Source organism: Jaculus jaculus, chromosome 14 (genome assembly GCF_020740685.1).
Source record: "Jaculus jaculus isolate mJacJac1 chromosome 14, mJacJac1.mat.Y.cur, whole genome shotgun sequence".
In the NCBI taxonomy this organism is placed as follows: domain Eukaryota; kingdom Metazoa; phylum Chordata; class Mammalia; order Rodentia; family Dipodidae; genus Jaculus; species Jaculus jaculus.
Genome location: NC_059115.1, coordinates 68,515,993 through 68,536,333, shown reverse-complemented (window position 1 = coordinate 68,536,333; position 20,341 = coordinate 68,515,993). Strand labels below are relative to the sequence as shown.

Below are 20,341 nucleotides of genomic sequence, written 5' to 3'. Positions count from 1 at the left end.
TTAAAATCCACTGGCAATAACATGTAAACGTAGTGCACATTCCTAAACATTGAGGAGTTTGGCTCCTGGCCAAAGACAGGTGTATGAGGTTTCATGCCTGACCATAATAAATTACAGGTCTGGAGAGATGGCTTAGTGGTTAAGGTGTTTGCCTAAAAGCCAAAGGACCTCAGTTCAATTCTCCAGGACCCATGTAAGCCAGATGCACAAGGGGGCCCATGCATCTGGAGTTCATTTGCAGTGGCTGGAGGCCCTGGCGCACCCATTCTCTCTCTTCCTCTCTCAAATAAATAAATAAAAATAAGGTTGTTTATTTTTTTAAAAAAAACAAAAAGAATGAAATAAAGAAAAGAAAAGAAAAAGAAATTGCAAAGACTTCCACAGGCAAGCCTCCCAGGGCAAACTGCCTTCCTTGTGCCAGCCTTGTTGCCCAAGCAGACTCTGAGCTCCCCTGGCCCATCCTACTTTTGCATATGTACAATCCCTAGTCCCAGTGGGTGAGTGTCATCACTGATAAGTCTCTTTGTCAGAGGCTATGCGCAGTGGTCTCGGTCCGACACTTCTGCCAAGATGTCCTAATGGAGGAGGGAGGGGGGTGCTGAATCCTTGAAGTGATTTTTCTACTCTTAATGCTCCATCAAGCGTCCTCTCCATCCATATCGCAGGGTGCATAAAACCCCCGGAGCCTCTTGTTCGAGCTCTTTAAACAGGGAGACTCTTGTCTTTGCTAGCCTTACCTGACTGCTGTGTTGTGCCACATGAGAAAAATGGACCTGGCCTAACCCATAGCCCAGTGGGTGAGGAAAGGCTTAATTCTTCCATTTTGTCTTCTTGACTTAATGAGCAGCTCTGGCACCTGACAGGTCTGCTCACTGACACTCAGCTGAGCTGGTTCTTCTTGTCCAGCAGGTCACCTCATCCAGGCAGTGACCGATGGAAACCTGAGGTCACCATCCAGGGTTCCTCAGGGGTCTCAGACCATTCTTTGTCACAATGACCTGCTATACTTTTTGAATAATAAGGATGCCGGAATCCTTTCCCACCTGACTGATGAAAATAATGGAAGCAAGAATTTTTGCTTGCATTAAATAAAACTGTCTACATAGCTTTGTATTACAGTAAAATACAACAGAAAGTAGTAGAAACATTGCAAGCATATGATGTTAAGACAATTGTAAATCAAATCATGGTGCCTAAATATGGAGCAGTGGAAAAAAACACACTCAACTGAATTATACTTCAAAGGACGGGGTGATTATAAGTGTGACCACTTGGTCTCTCTGGGCCTGAGTTGGCTTATGTATAATATGAAAGGGCTGAACTTGGCAACCTCCAGAATTCCTTGCTATTTAGATCTTCTATCTGCCCATCATTATGAACATTTCTTTGTAGCTGTTATTTCTTTCTTGGCTATCACAATTAGGGATCACCAGCCAGTTGAGCAGCCATGTTGATATTTTCTCAAGGTAAATAATTAATTCTGCCCATTAAGCATGTTGTTGAAATATGTGTCCAGTCTCTTCAAAGGAGTTTTAAGTAAAATCCTTCTATGAAGGGGATCAGTAGGCAACAAGCAAGTATGTGCAGATATGTGTAAGAGGGTAAGGATGAGGAGAACTCCCAAGGGGCATGGTACTAGTGATTGTGGTAGTAATATATAAAGATGAGCTTTCTGTATTTCTGTAGCAGAGAATTTATTTTATATTTAGTTTCAGTGCTGTTGTGGATTTATGCTTGCATCTAGTCTTTGGGAAACATTATTAAGGGAAACTTTATTGTCAAGCAATTAGCAAAATTAAACTTATTCTTACAATTATTTCTTATTCATGCGCCTACATTTCATAAATGAAAAGGAGCTGCTAACAATAGACAGCTCACTCCTGACAGCCTTCCTTGGTTAATTAGTGCTCAACAGCATCTGCAATAATTAAAAATTTTAAAGCTGCATTGCTCTGCTAATCAAAGCTATGTTTATAGAAAATAAGGATTATGGAATTAAATGTTGAAAATGAGCATTGCTTCTGATTAGAGGAGACGCAGATAAAGAAGTCTGTTGAGGGCTGGAGAGATGGCTTAGTGGTTAAGCGCTTGCCTGTGAAGCCTAAGGACCCCGGTTCGAGGCTCGGTTCCCCAGGTCCCACGTTAGCCAGATGCACAAGGGGGCGCACGCGTCTGGAGTTCGTTTGCAGAGGCTGGAAGCCCTGGCGCGCCCATTCTCTCTCTCTCCCTCTATCTGTCTTTCTCTCTGTGTCGGTCGCTCTCAAATAAATAAATAAATAAATAAATAAAAATTTAAAAAAAAAAAAAAAAAAATTTAAAAAAAAAAAAAAAAAAAAAAAAAAGAAGTCTGTTGACAAAATTCTAGAAGGAGAATTCTTAAAAGCTACCCAATTCAGCCTCTAGTTGTACCTAGCTAAGTCCAAATGTTGAACATTTTTTAAGCTTGGACTTTCCAACATTTTACAATCTGTAAAGATTTTGTGATTCTCCACTCCCCCAAGGCTTTATGAAACATTGATAGTCTATTATTCTTTCTCTACACTTTAATAAAAAGTTAAGATTAGTTCATCACTGCAGAAGTTTTCTCCCTTATGAAAAATTATTCTGATTCCTTTGGCTTTTCCTCTGAAGAATAAAGGCTATTGTCTGCCCGCCTTCCAGATATATTCACTACATACAAATCATGGTACCACAGGCATATATGCAAAGAGTTTCTCTGTCTATTAGTTACGATTGTTTCTAGAATTTCTCTATTCTGTACCCTAGTAGGCATCATCACAGTCACAGCTGGATAGGGTTGCAGGAAAAAGTTTGTAAGAGCAGCTTCAAAGTTCGATGTAAGTATGACTACTGTTAAAATTGCCCGGGGTACGTGCTAAACACTGGGCTTCCCCGGTGACATTTCAGAAACTCCAGAATTTGAGTTGTTGGGAATAGGGTCTTGGAATGCGCATACTAAATAAACCCTCCTGCTAATCGTTTCATACGCTGGCTTTCAAAAGACACTGGGATGCTGTGTGGTCTTCTGTAGGTACTCCAGCCAGAAATGGTTGCCCCTTCCCTTTCCTCTCCAGCCCCACCAGACTTCATACAGAATAGTAAGGAGCCTGTGACTAGAAACTTTATTGGGGAGCCACACAATGTCCTGACTTGTATCAGCCTCAATTTTCTGCCCTCCTTTATTTGGTGGGGTGATTGACATCCATTCAACAGTCCTCTTTCTGCGAGAGCTGAGAAAGGCAGCATCGTGTGCTGCAGCTCAGAGAAACACATACATGACACTGAGTCCTTACATGACATCTTGGTCACATTTCTCAAGCTCTCTAAGGCTTGGTGTCTTTGTTTGTAAAATGAAACTTGTACTAATTTCTACATTATAAGCCTAAAGGATGGATTAGGATTAACACTGTATGCGAAAGGCTAGCACGGTGTCTGACCTACAGGAACCTCATAAATACTGAACGTCCTTGTTCTGCACAGGTTCACTTGGAAGGTCCTCACACTCTGTCGTTTTTCCTTTAGCAGTGGTGCACATTTGAAGGATTCTCTCTTGAGTGACTAAGGATATGTCTTAATCTCTCATCTAGTGATTCTGACTTTCCTTTTTAAATATTTTTAAGGATTTATTTTCATTTATTTATTTATTAATGAGAGAGAGAGAATGGGTGCACCAGGGCTTCTAGCCACTGCAAATGAATTCCAGACTCATGCGCCACCATGTGCATCTGGCTTATGTGGGACCTGGAGAATTAAACCTGGGTCCTTAGGCTTCGCAGGCATGTGCCTTAACTGCTAAACCATCTCTCCAGCCCTTGACTTTCTAACACATAGTCCTGGTATAGGAAATTAAGTCGAGTTCAGACAGCCATCACACTGAGGACAGACCTCCCAATAATCACTATGTGCATTGGCACATAAATGTTGAGATAGATCATTTTCTTACTCTGATGAAAGGAAGAAAATTGAAGAAAATGAAATTCTTATGCTATGCACCCAGGGGATCATGGAGTATTAATGTCTCTTAGTCATGAACACTGTGAAGATAATCAAGAAGCTACAACCTGGAGCTGAGGAGATGGCTCAGTCAGTAAAGGGTTTCTGTGCAGTCTTGAGGTCCTGAGTTCAGAGTTTCAGCACCCACACACATAATGCCAGGCTTGGTGGTGTGCACTTATAATCTCAGGGCTGGGGAGGTAGAGACAGGAAAATCCCTGGGACCTGCTGGGGTTGCCCTGAACTCAGTGAAAGACATTGTCTCAAAAAAAATGAGGTGGAAGAGCAATTGAGGAAGACACCCTGAACTGACCCTGGCCTCCATACACATCTGCACATACATGCGTGTATACACAGGTGCACCCACACACATATAAACACACATACATATATGCACACACCATGTACAAATGCAAAACAAAGAACCTACAAACCATTCTCCAGAAAAATTCCATATAAACCCCCTTAAGCAACTCTGCATTTAGTAGCAAAAAATATTCAAGGAACAGTTGGAAATCACCCATATATTTCATATCAAATAGAACCCCTTCTTTAGAAGAAAAATCCTCAGAAACTACCAAGATTAAAGAGGCTGCATCATTAATTAGATGATTTTCCCTCTTGTAGAGAAAAAGATAAAAAGTTTTAGACCAGGGAATAAAATTTAAATTTTCAGGTCTTATGTGAAATTAGCATTATAATTACAATCTATTCAATGGATATTTTATTTATTTATTTATTTATTTATTTATTTATTTATTTATTTGACAAAGAGAAAGAGAGAGAATGGGTGTACGAGGCCCTTCAGCAACTGCAAATGAACTCAATGTGCCCACTTGTGAATCTGGCTTATATGGCTCCTGGGAAAACGAACCTGAGTCCTTTAGCTTTGCAGGCAAATGCCTTAACCGCTAAGCCATCCCTCCAGCCTGGATATTTTTATTTATATTGGTCACTAAACCAAACCAGGGAGGCCTGGTTAGTTATATTTATATATGTATGATAGGTACTGAATACAGAAGAAAGATCCTATACTTACAATTTTTAAGAATGACTGTTATTTTTAACACCACTTTGTTACTAATCATGACATCCTGAAAAACAAAAGGCTATTTCATATTTTCTTTCAGTCTATATCCCTCACTACCAGCCCCAATAATTCATGTCAAGTTATTTCTGTATGTCCCATATCATCATCAACTTCAGATCTGAAAATCAAAAAGAAATGCTATGAAGAATGGTCTAATTTCATTGTGAAGGTGGAAAGATGGAGACTAACATGTAAATTAACTTATATAAGGCCATGTGGTACAGTAGATATGAAAGGTAGGCATTTCCTGCAAGTTTTACTATTTGGACATTTTTCCCTTCATTTTGGTTTGAGTCTACTGGTGCCATCCTTAGCCTATGTTCACAGATCTCTGACCTCTGTCCATCTCTTTCTTTCCTTCCTTTCTTCTTCTTTCTTTCATTATTTATTGTTTTAAAGGTTTTATTTATTTATTTGAGAGAAAGAGAGAGAGAGGCAGAGAGAATGGGCATGCCACAGCCACCAGCCACGGCAAACAAATTCCAGACACATACATCACCTTGTGCATTTGGCTCACATGGGTACTGGGGAATTGAGCCTGTGTCTTTAGGCTTCACAAACAAGTGCCTTCACCTCTAAGCCATTTCTCCAGCCTCCCTTTTAAATTTTTTTTTTTTTTTTTTTTTTTTTTTTGGTTATTTTGTGGTAGAGTCTCACTTCAGGCTGACCTAGAGCTCACTCTATGGTTCCAGGAGGATCTCTTGAACTCACAGCAATCCTCCTAACCTCCACCTTCATGCAGAGATTAAAGGCATGTGCCAGCATGCCTTATCCATCCCTTTCTATTCATAGGTATATTTAGATTCTGAATAGAGCTTTTCTTCTGGGCCCCAAAGCTATGCCTGAGAGTGGCCGTCAGTGCTACTTGTTAAATAGCTTTCACAGAAGGTACATGCTGGGTGTGAGCCTCCATAGCCTCTGTGCTGTCTAAATGCTGCTGGTGACCCAGGAATGCTACCCCTTTGCCACAGGGAACCCCCGGCTTCCTACAGCTATGTCGACCCCAATGAAAACAGGCTGAGCAGCTCGGGGCAGCAAGCAGTTTATTCTGTTCTGTGGGCCTGGCTACCAAACAGGACATTGAGGGGATCGCTTTGCCCTCTTTGGTTAGGAAAACTTCATTATTGGAAAGACTAAAACTACTTCATAAGATTTGTTGTCACCATGCATCAGAAAAGCAAAAGTTAAAAGCTGAGGAAGTATAATGTAGAATAAATAAGTTATTTTCTTCTGGCTTAAACTACTAAATAAGTATTAGTAGGTAAAATGTTAACTCCATTTTTTTTTTTTTTTTGAGGCAAGCCCAACAGACTGCCTTTGTTATGCAAGAGAGAAAGAGAAAGACAGAGTGTAAGAGAGAAACTGGCACACCAGGGCCTCTAGACACTGTGAACGAACCCCAGACTCATGCACCCCCTTCTGCACACGTGTGATCTTGCACGCTTGTGCCACCGGGCATCTGGCTGACGTGGAACCTGGAGAGTCAAACGTGAGTCCTTAGTCTTCTCAGGCAAGCACTTTAACTGCTAAGCCATCTCTCCAGCCCATTAAATCCATTTTTAACACCATATACTAACATAGCTTTCTGGCAGATTTATAATTTAAGCATGATCAAAGAATTACAACAAAATACATAAACAAATGTTGGTTCAATTTTGGATTGTGAAGACTTTTCAGAAGATAAAAACAAAGAATGAAGCCTTAAGAAAATACAGCAGTAAACATAACTGCATGCATATTAGCTTCAATTACACTAAGTTTACATGGAAGTAAACTAAAAGGTAAATGTCAAACTGATAAAGTAGTAATGGCTTTTCTGAGCCAAGGTCATAAAATTGGTGCCATAAAGAGGCAGAATCAGAAGGCAAATGTTCAAAGGACATAAATATTGAGCTTCATTAGTAATAAAATATTAACTGATAGCACTTTCCCCTACATAGCAAGCATTTTGAAAGACAATAAAAGTAGTTTTGGCACATTTTTTTAGAAACTGGCACTTTTACACATACTCTTCTAGAGGGAAGATAAAATGGTATGGTCTTTCAAGGCAACAACTTGTCAATATGCATTAAAGTCATTAAAACTTGCCTGCTTTTTGCCCCAGAAACTCTGACTATTTATCCTGGGGGAAAAGAAAGTCAGAGTTGTCAACCAGTATTTCTGGATAAGAGTATTTCAGCATGGTTAGATGGCAAATAAAGTTTGTATTTATGCAGTGGAATACTAGAATAAGATAAAAATCTTCTCTTTAACACTGCTGTCCTCTGATCTTGTTATATTAGCTCCAGGATCAGGCTTTACAATAGAAAAAAAAGAATGTTTATAACCTTATTCCTAATTACTATCCACTATTCTGTCTGATGTGACGAAGGACCCGGAGTTGAATGGGAGGAGATTGCAAGGAGAACATGTGTGTGTGTGTGTGTGTGTGTGGAGGGGTATGTGTGTATCTATGTGCAGAGACTACAGGTCAATATCCTATGTCTCCCTCAGTTGCTATCTTCACCTTTTTCTATTTTTACTTATATATTTTAGAGAGAATGAGAATGGGTGCACCAGGGCCTCCAGCCACTGCAAACGAACTCCAGACACATGCAACACATGCGCCACTTTTGTGCATGTGTTTTACATAGGTCCGGCGTCGAACCTGGATCCTTTGGCTTTGCAGGCAATCACCTTAACCGCTAAGCTATCTGTCCAGCCCTTCTTCACCTTTTTTTTTTTTTTTTTTTTTTTAAATTTAAGACAAGTGTCTATCACGGAATCCAGAGCTCACCAATTGAGATTGACTAGCTGGTCATTGAACCCTAGGGATCCTCCTGCCTCTGCCTCCTCAGTGATGGTATTACAGGGACATGCCACTGTGCCTTGCATTTTTATGCAGGTTCTGGGGAATCTGAACTCAAAAATTGTATGTTTGTGAAGTGAGCGCTTAACCTACAGTGCCATTCCCCCAGCCCTAGGAATATGAGGTTTTTTTTTTGTTTTTTTTTTTTTAAATCTTCATTTACGCTTTTTATCCAGCCTGTGCATGTGGATATAGTATGTGTGAGTGCTCATAGGTTCAAGTGTGGGCCAAGTGTGACGTGGAGGTCAGAGGAAAACGTTCAGGTCTGCCTTCTATCTCACTGAGGCAGAGTCTGCCGTTTGCTGTCCTGTTCCCCAGGCTAACTGCTCAGCAAGCTTCTAGGAAATTTTCCTGTCTCCACCTCCCTTCTCACTATAGACACATTGGGATTACAGAATCCCATCACAGCTTCCAGATTTTACGTGGGGCCTGAGGATCCGACCTCAGGTACTCAGTTTCATGGCAAGTGCTTTATCCACTGAGCCAACCACCCAGCCCAAGAACATGGGTAAGAAGCATTGACATAGACGTGAGAAAGTGCTGCTAATGTTTTATGAAGTAGATTTAAAAAAAAAAGTATTGGGCAATAATGTGCTTTTTTTTGTTGTTGTTGCTGTTTTTTGTTTTTGTTTTTGTTTTTTGAGGTAGGGTGTCACTCTGGTCCAGGCTGACCTGGAATTCACTACGTATTCTCAGGGTGGCCTCGAACTCCTGGTGATCCTTCTACCTTTGCCTCCTGAGTGCTGGGATTAAAGGCGTGCACCACCACGCCCAGCAATAATGCGCACTTTAGGTGGCAACTTTAGAAGGTAATGTATGTAGGTGTGCATATTACGTCGACATTGCAATGTCAACAATGGTTATCTCTAAGTGGTAGAAAGTGCAGTTATTTTTTTCTCCCCAAAATTTCTCCTGTAACCACACATTAAGGAAACAACAACTCCAAAGGAGAACTGGTGTCAGTAAAGGAAAGTAGAGCCTTTCTGGTCCTTACTTTGCTTCCAGGGCCAGAGCGAAGATGCCAGCAGCCAGTGGCGCAGAGGCCGAGGTGCCCGTGTGGGTCTCAGTGCAGGCGTTGTGCAGGTCCGCGCTGGTCTGGCCAACACCAGGGAGGAAGGAGAGAATGGTAGAGACAGGTGAGGAGGAGTGTGAGAGGGTTATCCGGATCAAGGTCTGAATTTGCTTTGACCAGGAAACTCGGCTGATTCGATTCCCCACTTCCTCCTCTCCACCACGAGCGGATGTTTGCCATCTGCTGATATTTCAGTTCCCTCTCCTCTATATACAACTTGCCTGTGATTCTGCCAGCAAGTTGCCTTTCCTGGGGACGAAAGTACTCCCACTATGAATATTTTCTCTTCTGAGATTCCCAAACGTAATGCTGTCTATAAAAAAAAAGGAACTGTTTCCAAAATTACTGTGAATCATGGCTGGCCCCATTAATCATCGGGTCCATTGTGTTTGGCCAGATGTATTTAGAAATTCTGCCTCAAACAAAATCCACTTTGGCCCTCAGATTGACAAGCCAGTGCCCCTGCAGCACAGGGGTATAAAGCCGTGCCAACGGGAGCCCCTGGGATGACTCGTTCAAACCTTGGCTTACGCTGTTCTGTACTCTCTGTTGACTAGATTGGACACCCGTTAAGTTAATTGTCTACTTTTGCCTTTATACACAAATGGAAATATTTTTAAGAAGTGTGCCACTTTTAGTTCTGGGTTCCAATTTTAAAACTGCTATGTGTTAGGTGTGCCTGTGGGCACATCATTTGGTCTTCCCATCAGCAATTTGACTCACATCCTGAGGCTTATGAGAGCCTGCCTGTGGAAGTGGTTTTGTACAATATTAGTATGCAAGGAATTATTAAGGCAGTGGTTACTAAGGTTATTAAAGTAAGAGGTTACTAAAATGGAGCAAACAAACCAAGAAGACTTCTAATCAGTCTGTTGAATACACAGTCAACTGGGCCAAGGCATTACTAACAAGACACCCACCCAGGAACTAGTGCTATCGTGTTAGCCAGAGATTTCAGTGTGTAAGAGGGAGGTGTAAAAAAATAATTTGTTCTATTATCACCTCCGTTGGCTTCCCACTTACAGTCACTGGCTTTCTCAAGTTCTGGTGGTCCTGCTTCTCAGTGGGCTGCAGAAGCAAAGATGCCCTTTTTAACCTGTTGACGCAAATAACTGAGGAAAAACAGCTAGCCTACCAAAACGGTCTCAAATAGAATGCGCCAGCTGTCTCCCTCAGGGCTAGTTTACCTAAGGAAAGAGGCTCTACAAAGGTGGAAAAGCGCTTCCTTCTTCAGTCCAGTTGAGGGACAGTTCGTGGGGGTGCTGACTCTAAACTGACTAGAAAGGCATTCTCCAAGAGCAGGTCTGGACTCCCTTGGAATGGCGACAACCAATATCTGTGTATAACCATGGGGCAGGCATCTCATATGCCCCCTTCAAAGGCAATAGAGAATGCCTACCATGAAGAACCTTTGGGTAGAATGTTGCTGTCTATGATCTAGTCAAGTAACTGAATATGTATATCTATCTATCTATCTATCTATGTATCTATATAATTATAAGATATGAGAGGGAGGCCAGCATCTTTAAGTGGGGACCACAATGCTCTGCTGCCCAGCTAGGTGAGACAAAACAAGGACCCCGTCCCTTGTGAAGAAGACTGCAGTGCTGGCGGCTTTGTTGAGATGCCATTAATGGGAATTACTAATAATTACTAGCTGGGTCATGACTTGCTCTTTTTACTGAGATTGGGACCTGGAGACTTTGCGTAGTCTGTTCTTTCCATGTTCAGAGTCAACTGTGAGGCTTTAAGTTTTAATTAAAAGTGTCTGTCTTTGTTCTCGAAGCCTTCAAATAGCCCTTCTCCATCGTGTCCTTGAAGGGAAATCCAATAATTGCCCATGGCAGACTGACTCACGGCATGAAGGCACAGGCAGCCTTGGGCGGGAGGCGCTCTCAGCATGTGAAACCTCGGTGAGCTGCTTCCCCGGAGCCCGAGGAGTTTGTGGGGTGTAGGGGGGGCAATTGGGACTGCTATTTTCCTGCAGGTCATCTGTTCTAGGAAGGCATCATTGGTGTGGGTTGTATATTTTTGTCATTTGCTAAGGGCTGCGGCAGACTACCTCCCTGCTGTTAGCGAATCAGAAAGTATAGGGGTGATAAACCTTCTCTGCCCACCCTCCAGACACCTCCCTGTTGGCTGTTTCCAGAGAGGCAGCAGACAAGCAGAAAAGACATTTGGAGTCTCAGCTGTGTGTAATGACAGGCTTGGTGGCTTCTCAGGGCTGAGTTTAAAAAAAAAAAATGACAGAGAGGGAAGATCATCTTGGCAGAAGTGCCATTATCCCCGAGAGAAAACTTCCATATATATGCACCAGCCTTCCAAGTGAGTGAATACGAATTTCCCCAACCGAGGCATCAAGCTTACGCAAATCAATTCGGAGACTTGTTTGGGAATGCAGGCCACACCCTCCCATCTCAGAGGAGGGACAAAGCAACTTACGATCCTCTGGTCGGTGTAATCCCCGCTGCTGTAGGAGGTGGCCAGCGTGGAAGAGCATTTCTCAGCATACCAGGGTGACAGGCCTTGCTGTGAGGCGCTGCTGATGGAGATGGTATAGATGCTGTCTGTGTAGCCATCGCAGCCACAGTTGTCTCCCTGGCGACCCCCATTCCCAGAGGCCCAGACGAAGATGGAGCCCTTTCCCTGCCTGCCCTAGAGGAAGAGGTCAGAATTCATAACATCTATGATCATCTGTTGGGATCACTGAAAAAAAAAAAACAATCATACAAAACCCCCAGCAAAGACATGCATGAGGTTCTTAGAGGTGACTATTTGGGTTCTGTCTTTAACCCTAAGACCTCTGATGTCAATATCACAATATCAGAAATCTTCTGAGACTAGGTGTGACAAGTTTGGGGACTCTGTCCCTGCCCATCTTGGCTATCTGGGTCCCTCTCTTAGGGCACTTTTCCTTTTTTTTTTTCTTTTCATATAGCTTTTAGCATTTGCTCATAATTTTTTTCACTCCTCCCTTGGCTTATGTCACTCCACTTGAATCTTTGAACTTCCTCTCTTTTTGCTTGAATCTTCTGGCTGACTGATAGAATGACAAAATCAGGCATTATTCAGATCCGCTTTGCAGCTGCATGGAAAGGACTCTTGACTTGAATGAAACTTGTCAAGGACACTCTTTCTATAATTTTTCAATTTGGTGCTCTCCAAAGTTGTGGTTTTTTTTTTAGAATCTCATTCTGCAAAGCTCAAGGCTCTAGAATCAGTGTAAGGAGAATGTGATCACTGTAAGCATGGGAGAAGCATATGAGGCCCAAGCACACATGGAGAGCAGAAGACAGTGTGCTGTTACGTCTGGGAATGCACGCTCCCAGCAATCAGAAGTCTGGGCTGTAGGGCAGCCCCGCTGAGAGGCACCTCCTATACAGCAAGATTCCACTTCCCTGGAGCTCCACTAGCTAGAAGTTAAGTACAAGGCTTAGTCAACCAACACATGAGGCGATGGGAGACACCATCACAGTTACCTACTACAAACACCTGAAAGCAAAAGGAAACTGAAGGAAAAAACATATGTACTGAAGTATTCTTAAAGTTAATATATTGAAAGTCATGTCAGGCCCAAACATGGAACCTTAAGCCTGTACTTCAATCTCTTTACAGAATGACTTGGCCCTTTAATTAGGCTCATTTAAATTGTGAAGGCTTTGTGCAGACCCCTCCCCTGCACCTTCTCACCAGCAGGTGAAGCCTAAAAGATTGAGAAGATGTGGCACTGAGAATGGGCCTTGAGGTTCATTAGTCCAGCCCCAGTGGGTTTTTGTTAATTATTGCTACTTCCTCCATTTCTGATGCATGAAGATGTGAACAAGATTCCTACTCCTCTATGCTCACCCTGCCATAGAGAAACTTGGCCTTGAAACTATCGAATGAAATAGACCTTTCTCTCCTATCAGCTTCACTTGATTGGGTGTTTTGTCCCAGCAACAAGTAGGTATCTGCTGCAGTGTCCTTGCCTTCACATATCCTAAGCATCATGGTGAGTTTTGTCTCCTGTGAGTCTGTGTTAAGCATCTCACCTGTCTGACACCATATTCAAAAGCCTTCTGGGCTAGTCTACCAGGCCCTTCCACAGTTTTCCCGTCATCGTTAGGGCCCCAGCTTGCACTATAAATATCCACATGTCCAGGGTTGAATCCGATTGAACTGGCCTCGATAGCATCAGTGACAATGCCATCCAGCATCCTTATGCCTGGGTAGAACAAAAGTAACACAGAGGAGATGTCAGCACACCCACATGGAAAACCATAACACCCCTAATATTCATGTTTGCAAAACAATCTCAGGAGAGTAAAAAACGAGGTCACTACTACAGGTTTCCAAAGCCTGTCACCCAGCTCCTAACAGCCCTGGAGGAAGGGACAGGTCAGTGCCCTGGGAACTTCCTTAACTGCTCTTTAGAGACAGCATGATGTACTGTAAGGCACTTGTTATTTTTTTTTGGCCTATTCAAATCTGTGTTCCCAATAACACCATTGAGGTCGGAAGGAAGGGGTAATCTCAAACAAGGGGAAGTGGCCCTGGTTGCTGCCAATTAAAAATGTCTTCCCTCCCTACTACCCCAACAAAATGGCCAAAGAGCTTTCAGCAGAAAAACAAAGTGTTACACAGAGACCTGGCCAGGAAAGCAGGCGGCTCGAAAAGCTCCGTCCACAATGGGAAAGCGGCAGAGGGAGAGAACTCTTGTTTCTAAGCACTGATTAAAAATAACCCAGAGGCCATTCTTTTCTGTGCTTGCTAAGAAGCATTTCAAGGAACACACTTCCCTTTCTTCTGAATAATGTTAGGGATGAAATCATTGCCATGGATTTCTCTCCTGAGGGGGAATCACTTTTCATCAGGAGAAAGCAGATGTGGTAGTTCTCTGTGCTTTCCAACAGGCCGTCGCCCAACATCAGCTTCATGAATTGAAGAGCCAGAAAGGGAACGACAATTTGGACAGTGCAGGGTGATACCTGCTTATTCCTAGCTTCGAGCTAGTAAGTAATTTGGTGGTGTGTACAACCTTAGATTTTCATGCTATTATTTACTATGAAACAAAGGGAAAGGAACACGTAATTATGTAAATTATTATGTAAAATATGACCAGTGAGAGTCATTGTTTTGGAAAGAATCCTTGTGCCAGGCATGGTGGTACCTGCCTGTAATCCCAGCAAGTAGGAGGTACAAACAACAGTCTTTGGCTACATAGGCAGTTCATGGCCAGCCTCAGCAACATCATGAGACCCTGTCTCACAAAATCAGATAAAAAGATTTTCGAGCTGGAGAGATGGCTTAGCGGGTAAGGTGCTTGCTAGCAAAGCCAAGGGACCCAGCTTTGATTTCCCAATACCCACATAAAGCCAGATACACAAGGTGATGCATGTGTCTGGAGTTCATTTTCAGATTTTCAGTGGCTAGAGGCCTTGGCATGCCCATTCTCTCTCTGTCTGCCCCTTTCTCTCTCAAATAACATTTTTTTTTTTTTTTGAGGTAGCTGAAGCTGACCTGGAATTCACTATGAAGTCTCAGGTGGCCTCGAACTCACGGTGATCCTCCTACCTCTGCCTCCCGAGTGCTGGGATGAAAGGTGTGCACCACCATGCCTGGCTAATAAATATTTTTTTTTAAGAAATTTTCCAAAACCTTCAGAAGCAAAATATATCAGTTCTGCTTGATCTTGACCAAAAGGCCAAGAAGCGTTATCAATTTGGCTTTTTTAATAGCTGTGTGATCTAGAAAAAGATACCTACCCTTTCTTTGCCCCAGTTTCTTAAATGGTAAAATGTAGCTGATGACAGCAACTCACACAGGCTGGGCACATTTTACATGCAGTTGCTGGTCCACAGACATTACGCAGACAAACACATCTAGCCTCACATCAACCATTTGAGATGGGCAGGGTGCTATAATTGTCAGCATTTTATACGTGTACAGACTGAACTCAAGGAGACATGGCAACTTATCTAAGACAACGTGGCTTAAAAATAGGGTACCTGGATTTGAACCCTAAAAACTGGGCACCTAAATCTATCCTTCCAAGCACAGGATACATGATAAATGATTGACATATAGTAGGTGTCTAATACATGAAAATTATTGTTCATGTTTGGACATCTTACATCAAAGTTCTATGTGGCATAAGCTACCTTTTCTTACCATAAGCACACTTCAGATTCTTTTTCAAAAAAAAAAAAAGAAGTATTGGGTAATTCCCTCACTATAGCTGTTTAATTTACTGGAACTTAAAAATGAATTCTTCTTTGCATCAATTGCATATCTATACTTCTTGCTTCATTTTCCTTAAGTTAGTACAGTACTTTAAAGATGGCAGCAAAGAAAAAAGTCAGGAGTGAGGGCTGGAGAGATGGCTTAGCAGTTAAGCACTTGCCTGTGAAGCCTAAGGACCCTGGTTCGAGGCTTGATTCCCCAGGACCCACGTAAGTCAGACAAGGTGGCACATGCATCTGGAGTCCATTTGCAGTGGCTGGAGGCCCTGGCGTGGCCATTCTCTATCTATCTACTTCTTTCTCTCTCTGTCTGTCGCTGTCAAATAAATAAATAAATGAAAGTCAGGAGCAAGGCTGGAGAGATGGCTTAGTAGTTAAGTGCTTGCCTGTGAAGCCTAAGGACCCTGGTTTGAGGCTCGATTTCGCAGGACCCACATAAGCCATATGCACAAGGTGGTGCATGCATCTGGAGTTCATCTGCAGTGGCCAGAGGCCCTGGCACACCCATTATCTATCTGCCTCTTTCTGTCTCTGTCTGTAACTGTCAAATAAATAAACAAATGAAAGTCAGGAGCAAACCAAGAAACCTAAGAGTGTGTGTGACAGTCCGTGAAGGATGCAAGCATACAGATGCCAGGATGCATATTTAGCTAGCTTCTAGAAAGAAATACACCGCTACATTCAAAGTGGACTGATGTGGAATTTAGTGTGGTTTTGCTATAACAGCACGACCTGTGCTCTACAAATGGTCTTTTGCGTGGTTTTGATCTTGCAAACCAAACTAATCTTGAAGTTCATTACATAACTGGAAGTCTGAGGTTGTCAATGTAATTTTTGCTTTCTCCCTTCATCCCTACAAACCCACTCTCCACCCTGCTCCACTGGAATTTGTACTATGTCATAGGGCTTGCTCTCTCTCTCTCTCCCTCTCTCTCTCTTTCTCTCTCTGTCTCTCCTTTATTGTTCAGGTTATCTGCAGATACCTACAGGAGGGTGGCCATAAGAGGAGAATGGGGTCTTGTTCCCCCAGACCCACCTTGCCTGAAAGTAGCTCTATGGTCACGTGCAAGCCCACAGATCTTGCTCAATGGTTCTGTATAGCCATGACGCTCTCTCTCGACTTTCCAGTGACTCATGCTTCCCCTTGACCCCTTAGGTCTCAAGGTGGTCACCTTGGCTTACACTCATTCACTCCTTGTTGTTTTCCTCTAAATCATGCAAGTGGATCCTTTATTAAAATGTCTTCAATTACCCTACTGAGGCTAAGAATACTGACCAAAGCCAAAGATTCTGCATTTTCTTATCAAAAGTAGCACTGGCTACTATGTAGAACAGAAATGTACTTTTTTTTTTTTTTTTTTTTTTTTTAGTTTTTCAAAGTAGGGTCTCACTGTAGCCCAGGCTGACCTGGAATTCACTATGGAGTCTCAGGGTGGCTTCGAACTCATGGCGATCCTCTGACCTCTGCTTCCCAAGTGCTGGGATTAAAGGCGTATGCCACTACACCTGGCTAAAAAAGAAGTCTTTTTGAAACAGGGAAAGTCTGTCTAAATTTACATCTTCCTTCTGTTCTCTTAGCAAGAGAATCACCATCCCTCCTATATCAGAGCATAGAGAAAATTAGGTTTCATTCAAGCGTCATTCAAGACTTCCATTATTTTCCCTGCAAAGATGTATAGGCTATATTCAGCTCTCCATTCTCCAGGAATCCAGATCCAGTGATTTTGCTTGCAAATCACACTTGAGTTCTGTAGCACGTTTTGCGTGGAATTGATTCCTTCCTCTGACTGGAAAAAGTCCCCCCACACCCCACACCCGACAACAGGCAATGCAAACCTCCAACTAACGTGCCAAATCATAGGAATAACCCTCTGCTTTACCTCCAACTTTGGAATTGAATGCAACTCCAACCCCACACTTATGATTGTTTGCTTGCATGACAATTTCTCCTGCACATCTAGTCCCATGCCTGAGGATGAAAAAAAAGAAGCATTGCAAAACATAAGTAAGGATAAACATTTGTTTTGTATATGAATTTATGGCATGTAGTACACAGACTTTTTTATCAGCCTTGTTGCTGTCCTCTTGCTATTGGCATTAAATGAGATGCATGTCACTACAAAGAACACAAGCCCTAGTGGCAAAGAAGGAGACTCCAGATTCCGTCGCCTGCTGCTGACTGCTGACCAGGATAGTGATCTTGGGTCAGTGTCTTATCCTGAAAGTGTTGTTTTGAGGATCACATGAGGTATTTGTGTAGACCCCTTAGAATATATGTTAGGAACCTAATATGTGATAGTTATTGCCAGTACTGTGACAACTCCAACCCTGAGGGACAATGTCACAGACACACTTTCAGCTTTCTCTCTCTCTCTCTCTTTTTTTTTTTTTTTTTTTTGGTTTTTCAAGGTAGGGTCTCACTCTAGCCCAGGCTGACCTGGAATTCACTATGGAGTCTCAGGGTGGCCTTGAACTCTGGGCGATCCTCCTACCTCCTGAGTGCTGGGATTAAAGGCATGCGCCACCATACCTGACTTTTTTCTTTTCTTTTCTTTTCTTTTTCTGATGAAGTGCCCCTTCACTTTCTAGGGATGGCCTTTGATTAGCTTACCTTCCATCAGCCCAGGGGAGTATGAACGACTAGGGTTCTTTCCTAAACCCTCCTTGCATCTACCCATGCATCATATCAAAATGCTGAGGATGTTTTCCAATGTCAAGAATAGTCTGAGACTTTTTTTTTTTCAGTATACTACAGACTAATTTTAGAGTCTGGATATTCTTACAACTTTGAGAATCCTGAACAAGATTGATTTTACAATTCATCAGAGAGGGTGACTGACGATGTCAGTGTATTTGGTGAGATAGATCCATCTCTGAACCATACCAAATTCTGGCACAAAAGCACTAATTCTGAAATCTAAGGGACAACATTGTCTTTTTCTACCTCCAGCCCGATGCAGGTGGATCAATAAATTGAGAGCACGTTAAGATTAACTCATTGCCTGAATGTGTTGCACTGAGGCACACCTGCATATGGAGTGACACCTGAGGGTGATTAGTAGAGGCCACTGAGCAAATGCGCTGACCAGCAAGAATAGAGAGGGCCCGTCTCTAAGCAACAGTGCCAGGGAGCTACTTTTGCAGTCCACTGTAATTCATCTGGGCCTAGAAATTCTTAACTTCGCTATGCCATCCAAAATAATTCCATCATCATTATTTTTTTTTTATTTAAGGTCTAAAAGAGAATATCCTGATGATCTTTGACTAAAAGATGCTTCTGCTTCCTCACGTTAACAGTGGATAGGAATTCCAAGTCAGAGCAATACTCTTTGTTCTAGTTGGCGGGCTTCCCTAATGCAGTAGACATCTGCTTGTTTTGTCATAGGCTAGTGTTTTCCCCTTTGAGGAGATGGGGGCCCTCCATGGCTCTTTGAGATTCTTTTAGTAATAGGTCCCCCTTGTCAGACAGCTTTCAAGCCCTGATACTGGCTCTGGGAGAGAACTTGACCCTTTCTTGTAAATGCTGACAGTTAAGTTCCAAGTGAGTCAGGTGGACCCTGTTGCCATGCAGGACTGACTTGAGACAGAAGCAGAGAGAGAAGCCTTAGCAAGGCCAGAGTGGGTGATGTTCCCAGGGCACATCTCACGAGCGTCTGGGTGTTGCACCATCTGAAGCTAGAACACGCCTGACATGATAGTGTTTTTAATTTCTCCTTGTATTTAACATTTGAATTAGGATTCCCTCACTTAAAACAGAAGCTGTCTGATTTTCTGAAAAAAAAATGTGCACAAACTAGAACACAGAAAATGTACCTTATGCTTCATGGGTGGATTAGTTCTCATAGCCTTTGTAGAAAGGGAAATTCTGTTGTTATCCTCTAAAAAAAATGTGCTGCCAGGAGTCAGCACTGCCTGTTTTTCCATTTGCACAGATTAGGAAACAGGATCTAGGGGAGCCAAAGGACCCAGTGCAACTCTCCAGCCTAGGCCAATGGATTCCACGTGTTAACAATTACTCTAACATCATGCTTCCGTCTGGAGTGGGGGATGAAGCAATGTGATCCTACCTGTCTGTTATGTCATCCTTCCCCTAGCCTTAGTTCTCACCTCCACATAGTGTGGACAAAGGAAGCTTTTATTAATTTGTATGTGTTCAGCCATGATTTTTTTCTTTTGTAAGTCAAACACCAAGATAAAAGAACCCTCTATCACCTTAGAACAATGGTCATAATTGCATTTCAACAAATTTATTTTTAAAAAATCTAGTCTACAACATAGCTTAGAGACTATCTTTTCCCTGGTTTAAATATCCTTGTCACACATGTTATTTAACTAAAAAAATAACCTCTAATTGGTTTTAAAATACTGCATACCGATTCATGCCAGCTTAATAGGAAGAGTAACTTGCACTTTTATGATTTTATTAGTTAGTGATTCCTCTTTGGATCTCAGAGAACCATTCAGGTGTGGCGCATATGTTAGTTCCATTTGCAGCGTAATAAAGAAGAGCATTAATAGAGACAATCTGGAGAGACATTGCCCTTGGAATCGGGAGCTAATAGGTCTGTAATTGCTATAAAGGATAACAAAATGCACCATTCATTTTCCATAGTTAAAGGATTTATGTCTGACTATATGCTAGAAGGGAAAGACCATTTTTTATTTTATCTTCTGATGAATGATAGGGATGCTATCTTTTTGGTTGATAGTCAAGAGGTCTCAGAGAAATACTTGCTCATTGTGTCACTTTCAAATAGCAGATTCTGAATTGTCTGAGAAAATAGACTTGTTTCTGCTTCTGCTCCTATCAGATGATATTAGTCTTGTCATGATGATTTTACAACAAAATAGTCTATGCCAGTTGCTAAATGAGAAGCTTTCATGATCAACGTCATCATATCTTATCACCACAGTGAACATTAATTTAACATTTTCACATATCAATGTCCAAGCCCCCATACTTACACACATACACATATTCATATAATCCTCATAATAATCTAATCATATAGACATTCCTTTTCAAAGCACTTTGTTTACTCGACTATAAATGGGAGAGACAACATTTGATGTAAACCTGGCTGCAGTGTTTGTTCTTCACTGTTGGACTTACACCA

The 20,341-nt window shown here is 42.2% G+C and overlaps 1 protein-coding gene across 1 annotated transcript in view; it reads right to left on the bottom strand.

Annotated features, from left to right (window-relative positions):
- Positions 1-20,341, bottom strand: part of Pcsk1 (proprotein convertase subtilisin/kexin type 1) — a 44,432-nt gene that overhangs the window by 9,609 nt on the left and 14,482 nt on the right. Inside the window, exons 6-9 of the mRNA XM_045134474.1 lie at positions 17,105-17,193; positions 13,035-13,207; positions 11,446-11,658; positions 8,926-9,026 (exon numbers count right to left, since the gene is read on the bottom strand). Coding sequence (XP_044990409.1) covers positions 8,926-9,026; positions 11,446-11,658; positions 13,035-13,207; positions 17,105-17,193 — 576 coding nt within the window. The remainder of the gene's footprint in view (positions 1-8,925; positions 9,027-11,445; positions 11,659-13,034; positions 13,208-17,104; positions 17,194-20,341) is intronic.